The following is a 20,786-nucleotide window of genomic DNA, read 5'->3' as shown; positions in this document are numbered from 1 at the left end:
GATGAAGCGTGAGGAGCGAGAAGCACAGATGAAGCGTGAGGAGCGAGAAGCACAGATAAAGCGTGAGGAGCGAGAAGCACAACTGCGCCGGGAAGAGCAAGAGCGAGAAGCAGAAGCACAACAGCGCAAAGAAGAGCGAGAAGCACAACAGCGTAAGGAAGAGCGAGAAGCACAGCTACGCCGAGAAGAACAAGAGCGAGAAGCACAACTACGCAGGGAAGAACACGAGCGAGAAGTTAGGCTGAGACAAAGGGAAATAGAAGCCAACAAGGAGGTAGAGCTGAGGCGAGCTGAATTAGGACTCTGTATACCTGCTCCGCCGCCACAGGAAAACCGACGAGTGAGGGAACGAGACCTGCCGGTCTTTGTGCCTAGTGAAGCCGAAAGTTTCTTCGATCCCTTTGAGAGAGTTGCTGCTATGAAGAGGTGGCCGAGGGCGGAGTGGGCGGAGTTGGTCCAAGGGAGGCTCACAGGTGAAGCTCGCCAAGCCTTCACTATGCTCGACTTCCAAGAATGCACTAACTACGATGCGGTAAAACGAGCTGTGCTCCGTTCCTTCAAGCTCACGCCGGAGTGTTACCGGAAGAGGTTTAGAGAATGTACCCGGTCACCAGGAAAATCGTATGCGGAGACGGCGAGGGACATGGAAAGAAAGTTCCTTAAGTGGATGGACTCTGAAGAAGCGGGGTCGGCCGAAGAAATCAAGGAACTAATGGTCATGGAAAAGTTTATGTCCGTGCTCCCACCCGAGATCAGGATGAGGATAAAGGAGGCGGACATAAAGAACCTGAGGGCCACAGCCGACCGAGCCGACATGTTAGAAGAAGCCCTACGCCCACGCCGAGAGGGACAGCACCGACCACCCGCATACGTCGGAAATGATAGGAGTTATAGAAGGACGGATGGATGGAGGACAGGAGCGAGTTCTCCCAAATCCCACCTCTCAAGTTGGAACACCCGAGGAACAAAAGGTGTTGTAGAGCCGATAGAGGAGAGCCAAGCTGAAAGCTCGGGAGTTGTTACTGCAACGAAGGAAACAACGAGCGGTGCGGGAAAGACACAGGGTGCGACGGCCTCTGGAGGCAGTGCTAAGGCGGGCGGTGGCGGATGGTCTCCGCCGAGGGGCCGCTGCTACAACTGCGGAATACCCGGACACGTCGCGCGGGAATGCAGACGCCCTAAGCAGTGGGGACACATTGCTTTAGTGATGTTCGAGGACCAGAGGGCCGAGAGAGTGCGGGATGATCCCGTGCTGAGTGGGGAGAAGAAGGTTCACCCATTCGTGTGTCAAGGAACCGTAAGGATGGGGGACGCAGACCCCATCCCCGTGAAGATCTTAAGAGACACCGGGGCCGATTTTACCCTGGTAAGTGAGACCCTGTTCCCCGAGGGTTACGAAAGTACCAGTGTGGGGGTGGCAAGTGTGACCACTGTGGGAGGCCCGGTGAGTGTGCCCCTACACCAGGTAACTTTGGATTCCGATTATGGCTGCCAGACCCTTGTGGTGGGAGTCTGTACATCAATGCCCAAGATGGAGGCGCAGGTCATCTTGGGGAATGACGCGTGTGGAGGATATGTCCTTCCGCATCTCGTGAAGGGCGAAGAGTACATAGAACAATACAAGAAGACAGGCGGAGAGTTGAACGTCTGTGGGGACGAGAAGGGAATCGCACCGGTGGCGATCCCAGTTTGTACGGTGATACCGAGACAACGCGAAGAACCAGGAGGTTGTGGATCTGATGGGGCTGAGGAGTCGACTGACAGCCTGGGAACAGATCACCTCTGCGTAGGACCCAGAGAACGAGTGGAGGGCGAAAGTAGCCCGAATGGTGAGTTGCAGGTGACACTCACCGGTTCTCCAGGGGTAAACCGCACTCGTCTCAGAGAGTTACAGCAGGAGGAGTGCCCCGAATTGGTTAGTGAGGCCGAAGGAGGACGTGTGGGTCCTGAGAAGGCTTACTTTCCATTTATCTATATTATATATACCTTGCTATCCATGCTGAAGGAACGATGGACACCAGGAGCGACCGTGGGAACGGTGAACGAATATGTCCAGAAGTTTAAAGAACGTCTCACTAGAGCGAAGGAACTGGCTGGGAAACACCTGAAGGAGGCGCAGCGTAAGATGTCGGAGTGGTACGACAGGAGAGCTGCGCAGAGGGATTTTCAGGCCGGATCCCAAGTAATGGTTGTGCTTCCAGGTAAAGGTAAGGTGACCAGGTCGCGGTTCAAGGGACCATACCAAGTGCTGCGACGGTTGGGTCCAGTGTCGTACGAGATTGGGAAGCCGGATGGACCCCGAAAGAAACAGGTGTGTCACACAGACCGCCTGAGACCTTTCTTCACTGTGGAAGGAAGAGCCGCCAGGCAGGACGGAACGAGTACCGGAGAAACCCAGCAGAAGACGGGTCTGTGTGTACAGGGGGACCGAGAATTCCCGGAGGAGGAAGAAAAGTGGTCCAGGGCGGACGGCACCAGTCTCACCAGCACTGAGAGTCTGACAAGGATCAAGGTCAAGCACATCAAGGGGAAGGACGACGTAGTAGCGGACGCCCTATCCCACATACACTAACGAGACATGACTCTTATTTTAAGGGGAGGGGTATGTGACGGAGTTCCCCCCCCCCTTATAATTCTCCCACGCCTGCAGTAAGAGTCATGTCTACTTTTCCCAAGCGTTCTCTACGTTGCAGGCTACAATTTGATATATGGGAGAGAGTGAAGTGTTCTCGGAGAGCCGAGAAATTTGTGAAATAGCAATATTTTGGCCTGTGGTATAGGCCCTTTAGGGAGCCAAGATGGCGCTTGCCTGCCTGATCTCCCGCCAAAACCGTGTGACGTCAGTGGCACCGGATTGGTCACCGACAGCAATGTGGCACCGGGAGCCAATGAAAACTTCCCGTAGCGAAAGTGACGTCACGAAGGAAGGGGGTCCAGGCCGCGCGCCACTCTGGCGCCATCAGTCAGACACGACACGTCATAGAGGTCGGACGTGCGACGGTTGGTCCTGTATGTTGGACAGTTGTTTCCCGCTCCCGTGGATTTACGCGTCACCTGAAGTCCGCCAGTACTCTGAGAAGTCTTCCCTAGTTCATGTGTTGAACCAGAAGAGGGAATTGACGGTTATTTGAGCAACAAGTGCTCCAGTCAGGTGCTGTGCAAGAAGCAGTGAAGCCGTGCAGTGACGTATGTGACGTCTGTGGCAATTCACCAGTTCGTGACAGCGTAGTGGCAGACAGAGCCACTGGGTAGCTGAGGAAGAGAGGACTATTTGGGGAAACCGGACGACTGTAGCTGAGACGTAGGCGACAGCCGTTGCTGGGAGAAGACGACGGCCAGGAGACCGACTCCAACCTTCAAGAAGTTAAGAAGGAGGACGGACCTGCAGTGAGGAGGCATGGAGACGACGCGCTAAACGGTGGGACGACGAGAGGCTCTGGTAGGACACGACGACGTGTGTGTGGGGGCGCTCCCGACACGAGGACCAGGAGCTACATCTCGACTCTCATCGGAGGATAGGGTGAAGTAGGTGTTTCTAGTTCCCTCCCCATTCCCCTTTCGTTAGCTATGTTATTCGGCTATATTATCTAGCCTGAGGATTTTATATGTCGTGAGCAAGTCTCACCCATGTCACGATAAAGCACCAGTGTGCTAGACAGTACTATCAAGAGTACTTGTAATATTCATGTTGATTATTGGTGTGTACAGGCACCAGGAACAAGTGATAAATTTACTGTGTTGTGTATATCTTTCTATAGATTTTGGTATGAACATATAGTGGTAAATTATATATAATATTATGCCAGTATTTGAAAGTTAGGCTGTGTGCCCAGAAATCATTTATTTTCCATGTATTGATATTTGATGTATCTACATTATATATGCTATGTTCATGCAGTGATAAGTCGTTTGTGAGTACAGTGAATTATTGCGTTATCGCCCACGAGAGAAAGTACTGAAAACTCCAGTGTTAATATTTCATAATATATTGTTGGATGAATAACAGTGTAAGGCCATTACAGTGAGTCATTATAGCATTGATTGTAGAAAAGACTGTTTGAGCCTGAGTACAGTGTAACTGAGTAATACGGTTTATTTGTGCCAATATCGAGTGTGCGAGTTTCTAGTAATATTGGAGAATTTAAAGAAACAGCGCGCGTGAATCTAGGAAACAAGCAAAGCTTTCGCACGGAGAGGCCAGGCGATCAGCTGTTCTTGACACTTGATGAGGGGGGGGAGGTGTTGCCACCTAGTGATCGCATGCTATTCGTGGGAATTACCGGCCGCGTCAGGATCAGTAGATTTATTTGTTATTGTTTGGCCTTGTGACATCTTTCATGCCTTTTAAGTAAAATACAAAATCACCTTTGTGTTTTTATCATTCCCTCCATTGATCTTGTGGCTATATTACACTGAAAGCATAGAGTGATAACAATAAGTACCTGCCTGATTCCTGATCTTTTGAGTGTGACCTTGCCAAGGCTACCACTAATTCCACCAGTCCACTGATGGTGTTACTGGCCACCTAAAACACCAGTTGGCGACCTTGTGGTTAACCGTAGAGCCCGATTGTTGGGGAGGGCACACGACAGTCAAGTGCACGAGTCGTGTTCTCACTCTTTCTTAATTAGAGGCCGTTAAGATTGACTGGGAGACTCTCCTGGCGTGCAGTGGCGCCGTGAGGATCGAGTGAAGACCCGCAGGGCTACGGTGAGTGACCTTGAGCATAACTATTGCTCACCCCAGAGTAAGGGTAGAGAATAATAGAGAGGTGAAACCCCAACATTGGCGACCTTGCCAGGATCTCGATCGGAGTAAAGGTTGCAGTGGTGGTACTTGGCAGTGGTGTTAGAGATCAGGTGCAGATTATCACTCATAGCACAAGATGGAGGATGATAAAGTGACGAGGTTTATTGACTCTAGAGACGAACAGGTGTTGGAAGAGTGCACCAAGGCACAATTACAGGCTATAGTGGATCATTTTGGAATAAAGCTGAAATCGGCCAGAGTTGGTGAAAGAAGACTAGAGATAATAGCTCAGCTCAGGGCTCGAGACGAAGCTTTGGGGGAGGAACGGCCCCAAACACCTGCCAGTGAGGGTGAACACCTGAGTATTGGTGGAAGCAGCAGGGGATCCAGCGGCAGCAGGCACAGCATAAAGCTGGAAATAATGAAGCTGCAGCTAGAAGCACAGCAGCGCAGAGAAGAGCGAGAAGCGCAGCTGAGGAGAGAAGAGGCACAGCAGCGCAAGGAAGAGCGAGAAGCAGAAGCGCAGCTGAGGAGAGAAGAAGCACAACAGCGCAAAGAAGAGCGAGAAGCACAACAGCGCAAAGAAGAGCAAGAGCGAGAAGCACAGATGAAGCGTGAGGAGCGAGAAGCACAGATGAAGCGTGAGGAGCGAGAAGCACAGATGAAGCGTGAGGAGCGAGAAGCACAGATAAAGCGTGAGGAGCGAGAAGCACAACTGCGCCGGGAAGAGCAAGAGCGAGAAGCAGAAGCACAACAGCGCAAAGAAGAGCGAGAAGCACAACAGCGTAAGGAAGAGCGAGAAGCACAGCTACGCCGAGAAGAACAAGAGCGAGAAGCACAACTACGCAGGGAAGAACACGAGCGAGAAGTTAGGCTGAGACAAAGGGAAATAGAAGCCAACAAGGAGGTAGAGCTGAGGCGAGCTGAATTAGGACTCTGTATACCTGCTCCGCCGCCACAGGAAAACCGACGAGTGAGGGAACGAGACCTGCCGGTCTTTGTGCCTAGTGAAGCCGAAAGTTTCTTCGATCCCTTTGAGAGAGTTGCTGCTATGAAGAGGTGGCCGAGGGCGGAGTGGGCGGAGTTGGTCCAAGGGAGGCTCACAGGTGAAGCTCGCCAAGCCTTCACTATGCTCGACTTCCAAGAATGCACTAACTACGATGCGGTAAAACGAGCTGTGCTCCGTTCCTTCAAGCTCACGCCGGAGTGTTACCGGAAGAGGTTTAGAGAATGTACCCGGTCACCAGGAAAATCGTATGCGGAGACGGCGAGGGACATGGAAAGAAAGTTCCTTAAGTGGATGGACTCTGAAGAAGCGGGGTCGGCCGAAGAAATCAAGGAACTAATGGTCATGGAAAAGTTTATGTCCGTGCTCCCACCCGAGATCAGGATGAGGATAAAGGAGGCGGACATAAAGAACCTGAGGGCCACAGCCGACCGAGCCGACATGTTAGAAGAAGCCCTACGCCCACGCCGAGAGGGACAGCACCGACCACCCGCATACGTCGGAAATGATAGGAGTTATAGAAGGACGGATGGATGGAGGACAGGAGCGAGTTCTCCCAAATCCCACCTCTCAAGTTGGAACACCCGAGGAACAAAAGGTGTTGTAGAGCCGATAGAGGAGAGCCAAGCTGAAAGCTCGGGAGTTGTTACTGCAACGAAGGAAACAACGAGCGGTGCGGGAAAGACACAGGGTGCGACGGCCTCTGGAGGCAGTGCTAAGGCGGGCGGTGGCGGATGGTCTCCGCCGAGGGGCCGCTGCTACAACTGCGGAATACCCGGACACGTCGCGCGGGAATGCAGACGCCCTAAGCAGTGGGGACACATTGCTTTAGTGATGTTCGAGGACCAGAGGGCCGAGAGAGTGCGGGATGATCCCGTGCTGAGTGGGGAGAAGAAGGTTCACCCATTCGTGTGTCAAGGAACCGTAAGGATGGGGGACGCAGACCCCATCCCCGTGAAGATCTTAAGAGACACCGGGGCCGATTTTACCCTGGTAAGTGAGACCCTGTTTCCCGAGGGTTACGAAAGTACCAGTGTGGGGGTGGCAAGTGTGACCACTGTGGGAGGCCCGGTGAGTGTGCCCCTACACCAGGTAACTTTGGATTCCGATTATGGCTGCCAGACCCTTGTGGTGGGAGTCTGTACATCAATGCCCAAGATGGAGGCGCAGGTCATCTTGGGGAATGACGCGTGTGGAGGATATGTCCTTCCGCATCTCGTGAAGGGCGAAGAGTACATAGAACAATACAAGAAGACAGGCGGAGAGTTGAACGTCTGTGGGGACGAGAAGGGAATCGCACCGGTGGCGATCCCAGTTTGTACGGTGATACCGAGACAACGCGAAGAACCAGGAGGTTGTGGATCTGATGGGGCTGAGGAGTCGACTGACAGCCTGGGAACAGATCACCTCTGCGTAGGACCCAGAGAACGAGTGGAGGGCGAAAGTAGCCCGAATGGTGAGTTGCAGGTGACACTCACCGGTTCTCCAGGGGTAAACCGCACTCGTCTCGGAGAGTTACAGCAGGAGGAGTGCCCCGAATTGGTTAGTGAGGCCGAAGGAGGACGTGTGGGTCCTGAGAAGGCTTACTTTCCATTTATCTATATTATATATACCTTGCTATCCATGCTGAAGGAACGATGGACACCAGGAGCGACCGTGGGAACGGTGAACGAATATGTCCAGAAGTTTAAAGAACGTCTCACTAGAGCGAAGGAACTGGCTGGGAAACACCTGAAGGAGGCGCAGCGTAAGATGTCGGAGTGGTACGACAGGAGAGCTGCGCAGAGGGATTTTCAGGCCGGATCCCAAGTAATGGTTGTGCTTCCAGGTAAAGGTAAGGTGACCAGGTCGCGGTTCAAGGGACCATACCAAGTGCTGCGACGGTTGGGTCCAGTGTCGTACGAGATTGGGAAGCCGGATGGACCCCGAAAGAAACAGGTGTGTCACGCAGACCGCCTGAGACCTTTCTTCACTGTGGAAGGAAGAGCCGCCAGGCAGGACGGAACGAGTACCGGAGAAACCCAGCGGAAGACGGGTCTGTGTGTACAGGGGGACCGAGAATTCCCGGAGGAGGAAGAAAAGTGGTCCAGGGCGGACGGCACCAGTCTCACCAGCACTGAGAGTCTGACAAGGATCAAGGTCAAGCACATCAAGGGGAAGGACGACGTAGTAGCGGACGCCCTATCCCACATACACTAACGAGACATGACTCTTATTTTAAGGGGAGGGGTATGTGACGGAGTTCCCCCCCCCCCTTATAATTCTCCCACGCCTGCAGTAAGAGTCATGTCTACTTTTCCCAAGCGTTCTCTACGTTGCAGGCTACAATTTGATATATGGGAGAGAGTGAAGTGTTCTCGGAGAGCCGAGAAATTTGTGAAATAGCAATATTTTGGCCTGTGGTATAGGCCCTTTAGGGAGCCAAGATGGCGCTTGCCTGCCTGATCTCCCGCCAAAACCGTGTGACGTCAGTGGCACCGGATTGGTCACCGACAGCAATGTGGCACCGGGAGCCAATGAAAACTTCCCGTAGCGAAAGTGACGTCACGAAGGAAGGGGGTCCAGGCCGCGCGCCACTCTGGCGCCATCAGTCAGACACGACACGTCATAGAGGTCGGACGTGCGACGGTTGGTCCTGTATGTTGGACAGTTGTTTCCCGCTCCCGTGGATTTACGCGTCACCTGAAGTCCGCCAGTACTCTGAGAAGTCTTCCCTAGTTCATGTGTTGAACCAGAAGAGGGAATTGACGGTTATTTGAGCAACAAGTGCTCCAGTCAGGTGCTGTGCAAGAAGCAGTGAAGCCGTGCAGTGACGTATGTGACGTCTGTGGCAATTCACCAGTTCGTGACAGCGTAGTGGCAGACAGAGCCACTGGGTAGCTGAGGAAGAGAGGACTATTTGGGGAAACCGGACGACTGTAGCTGAGACGTAGGCGACAGCCGTTGCTGGGAGAAGACGACGGCCAGGAGACCGACTCCAACCTTCAAGAAGTTAAGAAGGAGGACGGACCTGCAGTGAGGAGGCATGGAGACGACGCGCTAAACGGTGGGACGACGAGAGGCTCTGGTAGGACACGACGACGTGTGTGTGGGGGCGCTCCCGACACGAGGACCAGGAGCTACATCTCGACTCTCATCGGAGGATAGGGTGAAGTAGGTGTTTCTAGTTCCCTCCCCATTCCCCTTTCGTTAGCTATGTTATTCGGCTATATTATCTAGCCTGAGGATTTTATATGTCGTGAGCAAGTCTCACCCATGTCACGATAAAGCACCAGTGTGCTAGACAGTACTATCAAGAGTACTTGTAATATTCATGTTGATTATTGGTGTGTACAGGCACCAGGAACAAGTGATAAATTTACTGTGTTGTGTATATCTTTCTATAGATTTTGGTATGAACATATAGTGGTAAATTATATATAATATTATGCCAGTATTTGAAAGTTAGGCTGTGTGCCCAGAAATCATTTATTTTCCATGTATTGATATTTGATGTATCTACATTATATATGCTATGTTCATGCAGTGATAAGTCGTTTGTGAGTACAGTGAATTATTGCGTTATCGCCCACGAGAGAAAGTACTGAAAACTCCAGTGTTAATATTTCATAATATATTGTTGGATGAATAACAGTGTAAGGCCATTACAGTGAGTCATTATAGCATTGATTGTAGAAAAGACTGTTTGAGCCTGAGTACAGTGTAACTGAGTAATACGGTTTATTTGTGCCAATATCGAGTGTGCGAGTTTCTAGTAATATTGGAGAATTTAAAGAAACAGCGCGCGTGAATCTAGGAAACAAGCAAAGCTTTCGCGCGGAGAGGCCAGGCGATCAGCTGTTCTTGACACTTGATGAGGGGGGGGGAGGTGTTGCCACCTAGTGATCGCATGCTATTCGTGGGAATTACCGGCCGCGTCAGGATCAGTTGATTTATTTGTTATTGTTTGGCCTTGAGACTTGTTTCATGCCTTTTAAGTAAAATACAAAATCACCTTTGTGTTTTTATCATTCCCTCCATTGATCTTGTGGCTATATTACACTGAAAGCATAGAGTGATAACAATAAGTACCTGCCTGATTCCTGATCTTTTGAGTGTGACCTTGCCAAGGCTACCACTAATTCCACCAGTCCGATTGTTGGGGAGGGCACACGACAGTCAAGTGCACGAGTCGTGTTCTCACTCTTTCTTAATTAGAGGCCGTTAAGATTGACTGGGAGACTCTCCTGGCGTGCAGTGGCGCCGTGAGGATCGAGTGAAGACCCGCAGGGCTACGGTGAGTGACCTTGAGCATAACTATTGCTCACCCCAGAGTAAGGGTAGAGAATAATAGAGAGGTGAAACCCCAACAATGTCCACGGTTGTTTCGGCAATATTTCTCATGCTCGCTGGGAGGGTATTGAACAACCGTGGTCCTCTGATGTTTATACAGTGCTAGAAGCTTACCTGTCACCCCTCCAATATTTTCCAGTGTCCAGAACAACCTCTTTTGTGGAACTCTGTCGAAAGTCTTTTTTAGGTCCAGATAGATGCAGTCAACCCCGCCATCTCTTTCCTGTAAAATCTCTGTGGCTCTATCATAGAAACTGAGTAAATTCGATACACAGGATCTTCCAGATCGAAAACCATACTGTCTGTCTGATATTATATTATTTCTCTCCAGGTGTTCTACCCATTTAGTTTTTAATATATTTTTCCAATATTTTATGTATGGGATAAATGGAGAAAACGGAAAAACACAAGAAAAGACCAGAAGAAAAACCCCAGCACCAACGGCCAGGGACAAGAGCGTAGAAGGAAGATAAGGAACGAAAAGGCAAGTAGCAAAACGGGAATGGAAGGGACACGACCAACAACACACAGAACCGCTGGTCACGTCCCGACAAGCCACGCCAACAACATAGATGTGTGACACGTCCGAATGGAAGTGATAAGGTAGAGAAAGACCAACTACGGGACCCCAGGGGCACACGCACCTGTGGGACACCGGTAGAATGAAAGCCCAACGAGCCAGAGAGACATGGGAAAGAAGCATTGCAGTGTCAGTAGTAGAAAAGCGGAACGCATGAGGAAGCGATGTGGCGAAGAATGACACCACACACAGCTTCAAGCGCAGATATGATAGAGCCCAGCAGGCCCAGGGACCTGCACATGAGCGAATGACAGGTAAGAAGCGGGACTAAAAAGCCAGAGCTCAACTCCCGCAAACAACTAGGAAAGGGCAACTAGGTAAGTGCCGTACAGAGAATCCAATGTACATGGAAGGGCTAAGCCAGGCACTACAAGACGTGCAAGGAAAAAGTGACCCAGATAAGACCACAAAAAACGGGGCCACGACCCCCTTTGCAACCATCAACCCAGATGAACACGTAAGACCCCAGGAAGAAGCACGGAAGGGCCAAACAAAATCCACAACAAATCCCAAACATGCATCCACAGCAGGAAAACTGCAGCAAAATGCCATCTCAAAACATCCAGACAGGAACACTGACCCCATAACATATACCCCCACCAATGTACCTTGCAAGCTGGTGGAGGTAGGGCCCCTATCTGGACTCAAGCGTGGGCTGGACATGCATAACAGTGGGACTGGATGCGTATAAATTGGAGCTGCCTCGTATGGCCCAAGAGGCCTGCTGCAGTCACCTGTGTTCTGATGTTCGTATCCAAAATCACCAACCAGCGTCTGGCCGAAAGAGAAGCCAGACCGCATAAACTCACTTGCAGAACGTAGACACGAACGTATCATGATATATAATAGCCGAGAAGATTCCGGGAGCACCGCCAGTGGAAGAAGGCAGAGCCGCATATGCAGGAGAAAAACAGGGTAGAGGCGAAGGAGGAGCCCGACACCCATATGCAGGGAAAACCCAGCGTCCTCCCCATAGCAGCAATCCAGAACACCCCCAGGAGCTACAGGGCACGGACTGGAGAATGGAGAGGAGCAAGAGGCGAAGTACCCAAGAGAAAGGGGACGCAAAACCCAGCACACCACCCGAATAAAAAACAACCACGGCGCATGCGCAGCAGTGATGCCAGAAGTCGCGAGCTGAAGAAAGAAACCGTGAATGTGACTAGAAAAATAGACAAAATAGTGTTGTTAACGACCGAATCCCGTATGAGAGTACACAAGGCAGCCGCCAACCGTAGTCGAAAAGAGCAGGAAGGAGCGAAAAGAAACATAGCACAGCATCCCATTTGGGCTACAAAGAGCCCAACCGGGATACATTAAGGAGCCCAATCTGGCAACCCTGTGCAGTGCAGGACAGTGCACGGAGTGCCCCTATATTGCCAATCCTGACCTCAAAAGCTTCATTGAAGGTTGTAACAAAACCCATGAGCACCACACCAGAAACAAATACAGTTTTGATATTCCAAGAGTACGGCTTAATCAAACTACAAAAGCTCTACAAATCAAGGGACCCAGAAATGTGGAATGACCTTCCCAATCATGTTAAAGACTGTACCTCTTTCAACCAGTTTAAGATAAAAACTAAGCACTACCTATAAATTCCCTGTAATCTACCTTACCCCCTATATTGTCAACCCATGTCTGTTTTTTTAAACAAATCTGTTTGTCGACCTAATTGTATTTGTGCTGCTTTTTCTGCCATGTTCCCCCCTTTTTTATTTTTTTATTTTTATTTTTAATTGTTCTCAACACATTTTATACTTTAATCTCAATTAGTATTAAGTTTTAGTCTTTAATGTTTTTCCTGCCCGAAACGCTTTGCGTAATAGTGGCTTTAGGCATTGTATGTACTAGCTCTATCTATAAATCTATCAATTTTTGTAAAACCTCTTATATGTATGTACCTTACCTGAATAAACATTTATTTATTTAAAAAAAACACAAGACACAAAGAACGAAACAGGGCCGAAAACTGCGAAGCTTGGAGAAGGACCAACAAGCCCCAGAAGGGACCGGAAGACGACAGACGTTCCAAGAATACGGGAAGAAGCAAAACCTTCCCGATCCTTCAAGAAAAAAGAAGCAAGCGTGAAGCACGAAGGCACAGAAGGCAAAGTTGCACCCGAGACCAAAAGTCACGCAGAACCCCGAGGGGGACATGACTGAAGGCCCGTCCCAAGAAGAAGGGTGGAGAAACGTACCTACCGACAGCACGGACCTGACGGATCCAAGGGACAAGGAACCGATCCTGGGGAGGGCCTGACCCCCAAAAACATGTCCAGAGAGGGGGGGGGGAGAAAAACCTCTCTTCTCGTAACGGCAAGCCCTGACCAAAGCGTAGAAAAACCCCAGCGGGGTCCAAACGTCAGCCAGCCCTGGGAACCCACAAGGCAGGTCCCAGGGCCGAGGTCCGGGCAACCGGACCAGTACTAAGATTGATTGATTGATGAAGATTAAGCCACCCAAAAGGTGACACGGGCATGAATAGCCCGTAAGTGGTGGCCCTTTTGAGCCATTACCAGTATCAACAGCTGATACTGGAGATCTGTGTAGGTGCGACTGCACCCTGGGTGACGGGAGACATCTTCTCCCCCAGTACTAAGGAAGGGAGCCCACTGGTAGACTCATACAACACGGCTGGAGGAACAGGCTCGAATGCCTCCGTCGCTACCCCGGAAGGGAGAAATCCCCGAGACCGCCCGAGTCTCAAGACCAGCGAAGCCCCGCCCCGACCCCGAACCCACAAACGGTATGGATCCGGATGCAGGAAGAAAGGGGGAGGGGGGGGGGGGGTAACTATAACAGGGAAAAGACAAGGGGGCGCGGAAGGAAAAAACCGAAGCGTCCCACACCCCCAAAGCCCCGTCACACCAAGCAAAACGGGGCAGCCCCGGGGCTCCCAGGGAGCAAATAACCTAGCGCATTGCACCACCGAAACTTGCAACGCCCGTGCTGCCTGCACCTGCATAGTCAGCATAAGACTGGGTAATCGAGCCACAAAGAAGCAACAAAACTCGCAAGGCTCCGGGCCAAAGGTGCCACCGACCCTACAGGCAGCAGTCGGAGGCAAAACAGTGAGAGTCACCCTGAGACAAGGGGACGCAGCAACCCTCGAACTCACACAAAGCGAGGGAGGACTCTGGGGCCACATCCATCGGACCTACGTGCCCCCTCGGGGTTTCCAAGGGTCCTGAGCCTTTACCAAAAGGGACTCACGCCCATGTAATCCCAGGCAGGGTACTGCTAACCGGCGCCCACAAATACTAAACAACCTTTTAAGAACTGAACCCCCGAGACGTGTACACTCACGGGGACCTAGCAGGGGGAACCACCGGAAGGAGGAAGAGTACTCAGTACACAAGGGGCAAGAACCAAGGCAGACTCCCACCAGGCAGACAAACAAAAAGAAAGAAAACCGCGCAGGAGGACAACATACCTAGGAGGAACACACAACAACATCACAGAAGACACCACGAAGGCAAATACTGCTTGGAAAGCAAGGCCAGAGAAGACACCCGCCCCTGTTTGCATTAGCTGACGAACTGGGGTTGAGTAGCCAGCGCGGGTGGGTCCGGTGCTCCCTCTATCCCCCTCCAGGGGGAAAGAGCTGCGCAGAAGAGCAACGCAACGGTGTGATGACATTTGCTTGTTTGCTCGTTTTCTTGGGAATTGAGGGAATTCTGCCTCTGTTCGGGTTTTCAGTTGTAAATTTCTTACCATGGGGGGGGGAGCCGGTTTTGTTATGCCTACGTTTCTGGGTGCCTAACCCCAGTCAATGGCAGATAAGGTTAACCCCCCCCCCCCTCCACCCCACCCCGAACAGCTAGGGGGGTTTTCCAGGGCCATTGCTCCCTGTGCCTCTCCAAGGGGGCCATGTTTTAACTACTGATCCCGGTAGGCAGAACTCCATATACTAATGTCCCGGTCTAATGATTCGCATATTAGCCTGATAGCTCCAAAGAGCCTCTGGGGCTCCCCACAAAAAAAAAAACAGCATGCAAGCTTAGCTTATGGTAACTATCTCTATACAGTTTGCTTGCTTTAAAAAAGAAAGATTTTTATATCTAAATCAAAGATTTTTAAAATTTTGATTTAAATCAAGAAACCTTGGCATAAATGTTGCAACGCCACAGAAGGGATCACCCAAGAAACTGTTGTTGTTGTTTAAGATTCGCTACTTGGAACAAAAAGATCCAAGTAGCACGGGCTAAGGTGAGCCCATGTCGTCTTTAGTGAAATCTAACAAGCATTATTGAAATAAATATTCCATTACCATGTATTCTGAATTAATTTATTTACCTCTTTTGCCACTGTAGAAAGCTCTATTGCAATATCCATGCCAGATGATGCAGCCCCTAATATCACTAGAGTTGCTCCTTTGTATGAAGATGGCTCCCGGTAGTCATGGCTATGACTCTGGCGGCCCTTGAACTTCTCAATGTCTTTGATTTGTGGTAAACGTGGGACAGAGTAATGTCTGAAACAAAGCAAAATGGATAAACACCTTTAAGTTATAAAATATTTTAGTTATAAGAATTTAGCAGCTCTAACAACTTTCAATAAATTACATTTCATTTATGCATTGTAGGCCAGTCAAAAAAATAATAGTATCTTATTTAGGAAAACGTATATATATAGTGGTACCTCAGCTTACGAATTTAATTCGTTCCCAGAGACGGTTCAAAAGCCGAAAATTCGCAACCCCGAAACGAATTTTCCCATAAGAACTAATGTAAATTAAAATATTCCGTTCCATACTCCCAAAAATATTAGCGTCAAAATAGATTTCATACCTAATTCTCCCAAATATTTAGTACTACAGTATGTACATGTTATTGCTTACCTTTAATGATGACTCTTGTTGGCATATGGAAGACGGTGAGGACGGGGGGAGGAGGAGAGGTGTTAGTGTTTGGAAGGGGAGTTCCCTTCCATTATAACATCAGGCAGTGATGACGTCTCTGGGGTACTCTTTCTCTCTCTCCTATGTTTTGCCTACATACCACTAGGACCTGCTTGTGGCTCACTGCTTGTTTTTATCACTAAAAATCTTTCCATAAAGACTTGTTTTTCCCTACATTGTAACACTTGTCTGTAGTGAGGCATCACTGTGTCACTAAAAATGTTAAGGCAACGGCCTACTACAGCTTGCTCTGGATGAGTTGTTTCAACAAAAGTTTGCATTTCTTCCCATAGTATACAGCACTTTTTTATTGTTGAGGAAGGGACATTCTGTACTGCCTCCTCCTCCCAATGCCACAGTGTTGTGACATTCACAACACTGTGAATGCCACTTTTTTCTAAATTTCTCAAATCATCCCCTGCTCGCTTTAAACTCTTTCTTATCTGTATCACTTGTTCCAGGGGTTATCTTTAAAAGGTCTTCATGAAATAGCCTTGCTTTCTCACAAATGATGGCCTCAGAAACGCTATTACCTGCTAACTCCTTGTTGTGCATCCAAATTAATAAAAACTTTTCATCGTCCTCGAGTATTTGTGCTCTTTGTTTCGTGATTGTTTAATACACCTTTTTACCACTTTAGCACTCATAATGTCCTGTTTCTTGGCAATTACAGTGCATATCGTTATCATAGATTTGTTGAACTACCAAGCTAGTTCAACAACTCGTGTACCATTTTCATATTTACGAATAATCTTTTGTTTTTGCTCTATGGCCATCCTCACATGTGTTTTCTTAGGTTGAACCTTACCACTGACTTTCTTGGGACCCATGGCGTAATATATAATAATTACTTTTAAGTTCAAAACCCCAGAAAGCTAAAAAACAATGAAATTCTTTACAAAAAATTCACGCACGATCGTCACTAAGCGGGAGGTACTGGTAAACTGAAGTGCGAGCAACTGTGCAGGAACTATGCGCTAGGACGCCCATACGCGTATCAACAAACTACGTTACCTGAAGCAAAGCTCGAAAGCCGAATCACATTTTACAAAAATATTGGGCTCGTAAACCGAAAATTTCGTAAATATTCGTAAGCCAATGTGTCACTGCACATACGTACTGTACAAGGATACAAGCAAATTGTTGGATTAAAATATAGGCAAGTATATCACTTAAAGCCACTAATGCGCAAAGCATTTGGGGAAGTCTTTCTCACCTGTGCACTCACCTACTTGTGCTTGCAGGGGTTGAGCTCTGGCTCTTTGGTCCCGCCTCTCAACTGGTGTTACCTTGTGCCTCACACTGAGAGCCAGATGCACTTAAATTTTAATTTGCCAAGTTTGCTTTTAACTGTAATGGGAAATTCCTTCTTGGCTTTCAACCAATAGGTAAAACATTCATGTACAGTTTTCACAGCACAGATTATAAATATACACTTTAATAAAAACCTAATACTGCACTGTCCTTTAACAACCCAACCACTTAGACTGTTCAGTATAGCGACAGCCTAACTTCTTACAGGTCGGTGTTTGAACCCCTGAAGTCCAAGTGGCTGGGTACTGTTCCTTCCCCTAGGTCCTATCCCGGATCGTTGTTCTCATATCCCTTCCAATTATTGGTCATACTTGCTTGGTACACCCCTCATATTTACCTTACCTTTAACAATATCTGGCTTTATCAATTTTTCTTTGCATGTGCTGGAGTTGTTAAATATAAGTGTTGCACAAAATTTAAAAATACAGTACAGTCAGTCCTCGATACTCATGGGTGATCCATAGCTGGAAAACCCTTGTTCAGAGAGTTTGAATTTGTAGAGGCCAAGTTAACTGATATGGGACAATAGGGATGCAGGACACTTTGTTGGGTCACAATGCAATACTGGTAATGTATTTGTGTACAAAACCAGAAGACTTTAATTTTTATGTTTATTGCATTTTCCTTATTTTTTTGCATGCAAATATATTTTTTATAAGAACAAAAAAGTTGTATTATTATTTTTTAATTGCTCACAGACAGACAGTGGCACTTTGGATGATAGGTGTACTTAAAGTGATCTTTTAAAAAATTGCACAAAATGTGCTATTTTGCATTCTCCAAACAAGTAAAGATCAAGGGGCTAACTGTACCATATTTGTCAAAACAATATCAAGTCAGCATGGCTATAATGTACAGTAAACTGTTATAATGACTATATATATTCAATTAAAAGGTGATGTATTAAAATGAAACATATGGACTAGTCTATGAACAACAGAAAATCTTAGAGCTGTCTTAACTAGATTATCTATATTTATTTATTTATTTATTTTTATACAAGAAGATACATTGGGTTTATAAGAGAACATATCATTGATGTATTTTACATTCTTGTAAACCCACTAGCACACATAGCGTTTCGGGCAGTCCTTAATCTAACAGATAATTTTAAGTAGGTAATTTATATACTGTACTGAATCATATATCACAAAACAAGGTTTTATTGAATAAAAAAATCTATGAAAATAAGATTTCCTTACCCATTACAGACAAAAATTGCATCAACAGTGCTAGTAGTTATCTCCTCAGATTCTAGGCATCTTACACGCACATCCCAGGCTGGAGGTCCTTCACCCTTCAACACAGGCTTTACTTCTTCCACATAATGCCCAAACTGAAAGTTACACATAACATATACTAAACTAGTGTACAGTATAACCTGTTATCCTAAATTCACCTTACTCTATTCACTATATTACCTGTCACCTATTATTTTTTTATATATATACAAGAGTTCTTAAATTCTTGTACAGCCACTAGCATACGTAGCGTTTCGGGCAGGTCCTTAATCCTAATTTCTCCTGTAATACGACCCGCCAAATCGTTTAACAACCAGGTACCCATTCACTTCTGAGGGAACAGAGGCTACAGTTAAGGACTGGCGCCAAGTAAATCCTTCACGGCCAGGATACGAACCCAGGCCAAAGCGCTCACGAAACGGATTAAAGACTCGACAGCCAGCAGCCGCCGTGAGCAGACGTGCTCCCAGGAGCTCCCGCCACCTACAGGAGAATCTGAGCGTTGGCTCCGCCCGCCTCACTCAGGATTGGTGCGCCAGCCAGCCAATCACAGCCGGCCGGCCGCGTAGCAGCCAGCCTCACTCACTGCCAGTCAGCTACAAGCTCTCTCGCGTCAAGACACGCCGGAGGCAACTGTACTGTGTCCCAATCCAGCTCTCCAGACGCATACAGCAGTATGATGTCCTAATAAAATAACTACCCATCCTCATCCTTCACCCCACACCCCCTCCCCCCCATTCCCCCACCCCCTCCTCCCCATTCTCTCCCTGCCTGTAACACAACACACCACACACACACAATACACAATGCATAACCTACTAATCATAGAATTAAGGTGTGAATAAGGCTGTCTTTCTAAACTGTTTCTACCTCTTGTATTTCGCCATTCCAAACGATCATTCCCGAGCAGTAGCCAAAACCGGGTTCTTGAAATTCTCGCGGAGGTTTGATCGGGCAACTAACAGCCTTGTAGCAGGCTTAGGCTATCGATAGGTTCAATTACCACCTTGTCTAGTAGCTCTAGTTGCCTAGCAACTAGAAGTTAGAGGCCTCGGCCTAACTAACACCCACCATCCACTTAGTCTACCTGGACACTTCACAACCACCCATAGTATAGATTAGATTACCCACCTTCACCCAACCCACCATAGTATAGATTAGATTAGGCTGCCTGGCCCACCAAGCTATGGCGACCAAAGTCAGATTCACAGACGAATCTGGCCGGGTTCTTACTCCAGCCCAACTACTTGAGGTGGTTCACGAGGCCACCCAGATTACCTACAAAAATGTGTACAAAATAACGAATGGAGCCATCTTGTTGGTACCCCCAGCAAACCTCCCAGACCTCCTTTCGTCAGACACCATGAACAAACTAAGGGAGAAGAATATCACTGTCTACCCTCCTGCCGAATTCCAAGCCCAACGCACCATCTTTGTACATAGGATCCATGACATCATCATGGATCACTCAGTTGAGGAAATAATTGCAGAAATAGAGAGGAAAAACAGGGATGTTAAAATACTTCAAGCCCACAGATTCACAACCCAACGCAACAACCAAGTACTGAAACTTACTCTGGCTTCACCGGAGCAAGCAACGCAAGTCTGCACACAAGGCCTTTCTGCATTTGGCATCATGGCTGAACCTGACAAAATCAGCCCACAGAGGTTTTACAAGCTCAAGCAATGCTTCAAATGCTTTCAGTATGACCACTATTCCAACGCATGCAACAATGGAACCCCCAAGTGCAGCAGGTGCACAGGGGAACACAGCTACAGGGAATGCACAAACCCAACACCCAAATGTGCTCTATGCAATGGTCCACACATTGCAATCTCGCATCTTTGTCCACGTAGGCAAGAGGCAATCAAGCAATTGCAAGAAACGGAGACAGCAGCCCGTCAACAAGCAACTATTACCATCCCTGCCCCTCCTCCACCAGTAAATGCCTGGGGCATCCCTAACCAACAACAGGCCCAGTCGGTGGCCCAAGGGGGACACCAAAGCACCCAACATCCCCATAACCCCACGGTTATACCAGAGCAAACCCAGAATCATACACAACAGGCCCCAACACCTAACTCTCTTGTACCAAACCCCGATCCTAAGCCCAGCTTAGGGGCCGAACTCCTAACATTTGCACAAATCCAATTTCCAGACAACCCAGTGAAGCTCCTAGGTTTCTGGAACTCACTTAGGAAAGACAATGGCCTGCCCCCTGCCCATATGTCCGAGGACTCGCTTGCCTACTTGACTCCTAACATCACAACAACCGCCGGCCAGGCCCAAGCACAACCCAACAACCCCAACCCTAGTGCTCCTCGCCCCCAGGCCTCAACCAACGCCCAGGAGACTCCAAACTCCTGAACAACCCCGGCCCCTCCACCCCGACAATCTGGCAAACACCTATGTCCACCCTTCCTGAAACAATCCCACATGAGATCGTCCTCAAAGCTCTCACAAACTCCCTTGCCATGCGGAACCCCATCCGGGGCCCAAGGAATTTTCGCTTCAAAAACCGCAGCCCCACAACAAGATATTCCACACAACGCTGTACCAAGAGGCCTAGGACCAACACTTACAGTCGAACCCCATCCCCTGAGGACAGAGCAAGGGCAAGCAGTCCCCATAACTCTCCACCAGAGAGCGACTCTAGCACC

At 48.6% G+C, this 20,786-nt stretch overlaps 1 protein-coding gene across 1 annotated transcript in view; it reads right to left on the bottom strand.

The window, feature by feature from the left end:
• Window positions 1-19,274, bottom strand: part of LOC123762175 (uncharacterized) — an 85,584-nt gene extending 66,310 nt beyond the window's left edge. The window contains exons 1-3 of the mRNA XM_069335588.1: window positions 19,257-19,274; window positions 18,087-18,220; window positions 14,967-15,144 (exon numbers count right to left, since the gene is read on the bottom strand). Coding sequence (XP_069191689.1) covers window positions 14,967-15,144; window positions 18,087-18,220; window positions 19,257-19,274 — 330 coding nt within the window. The remainder of the gene's footprint in view (window positions 1-14,966; window positions 15,145-18,086; window positions 18,221-19,256) is intronic.
• Window positions 19,275-20,786: the final 1,512 nt, after the last annotated feature.

This window comes from Procambarus clarkii, chromosome 34 (genome assembly GCF_040958095.1).
Source record: "Procambarus clarkii isolate CNS0578487 chromosome 34, FALCON_Pclarkii_2.0, whole genome shotgun sequence".
In the NCBI taxonomy this organism is placed as follows: domain Eukaryota; kingdom Metazoa; phylum Arthropoda; class Malacostraca; order Decapoda; family Cambaridae; genus Procambarus; species Procambarus clarkii.
This window is presented reverse-complemented; position numbering and strand designations above follow the sequence as displayed.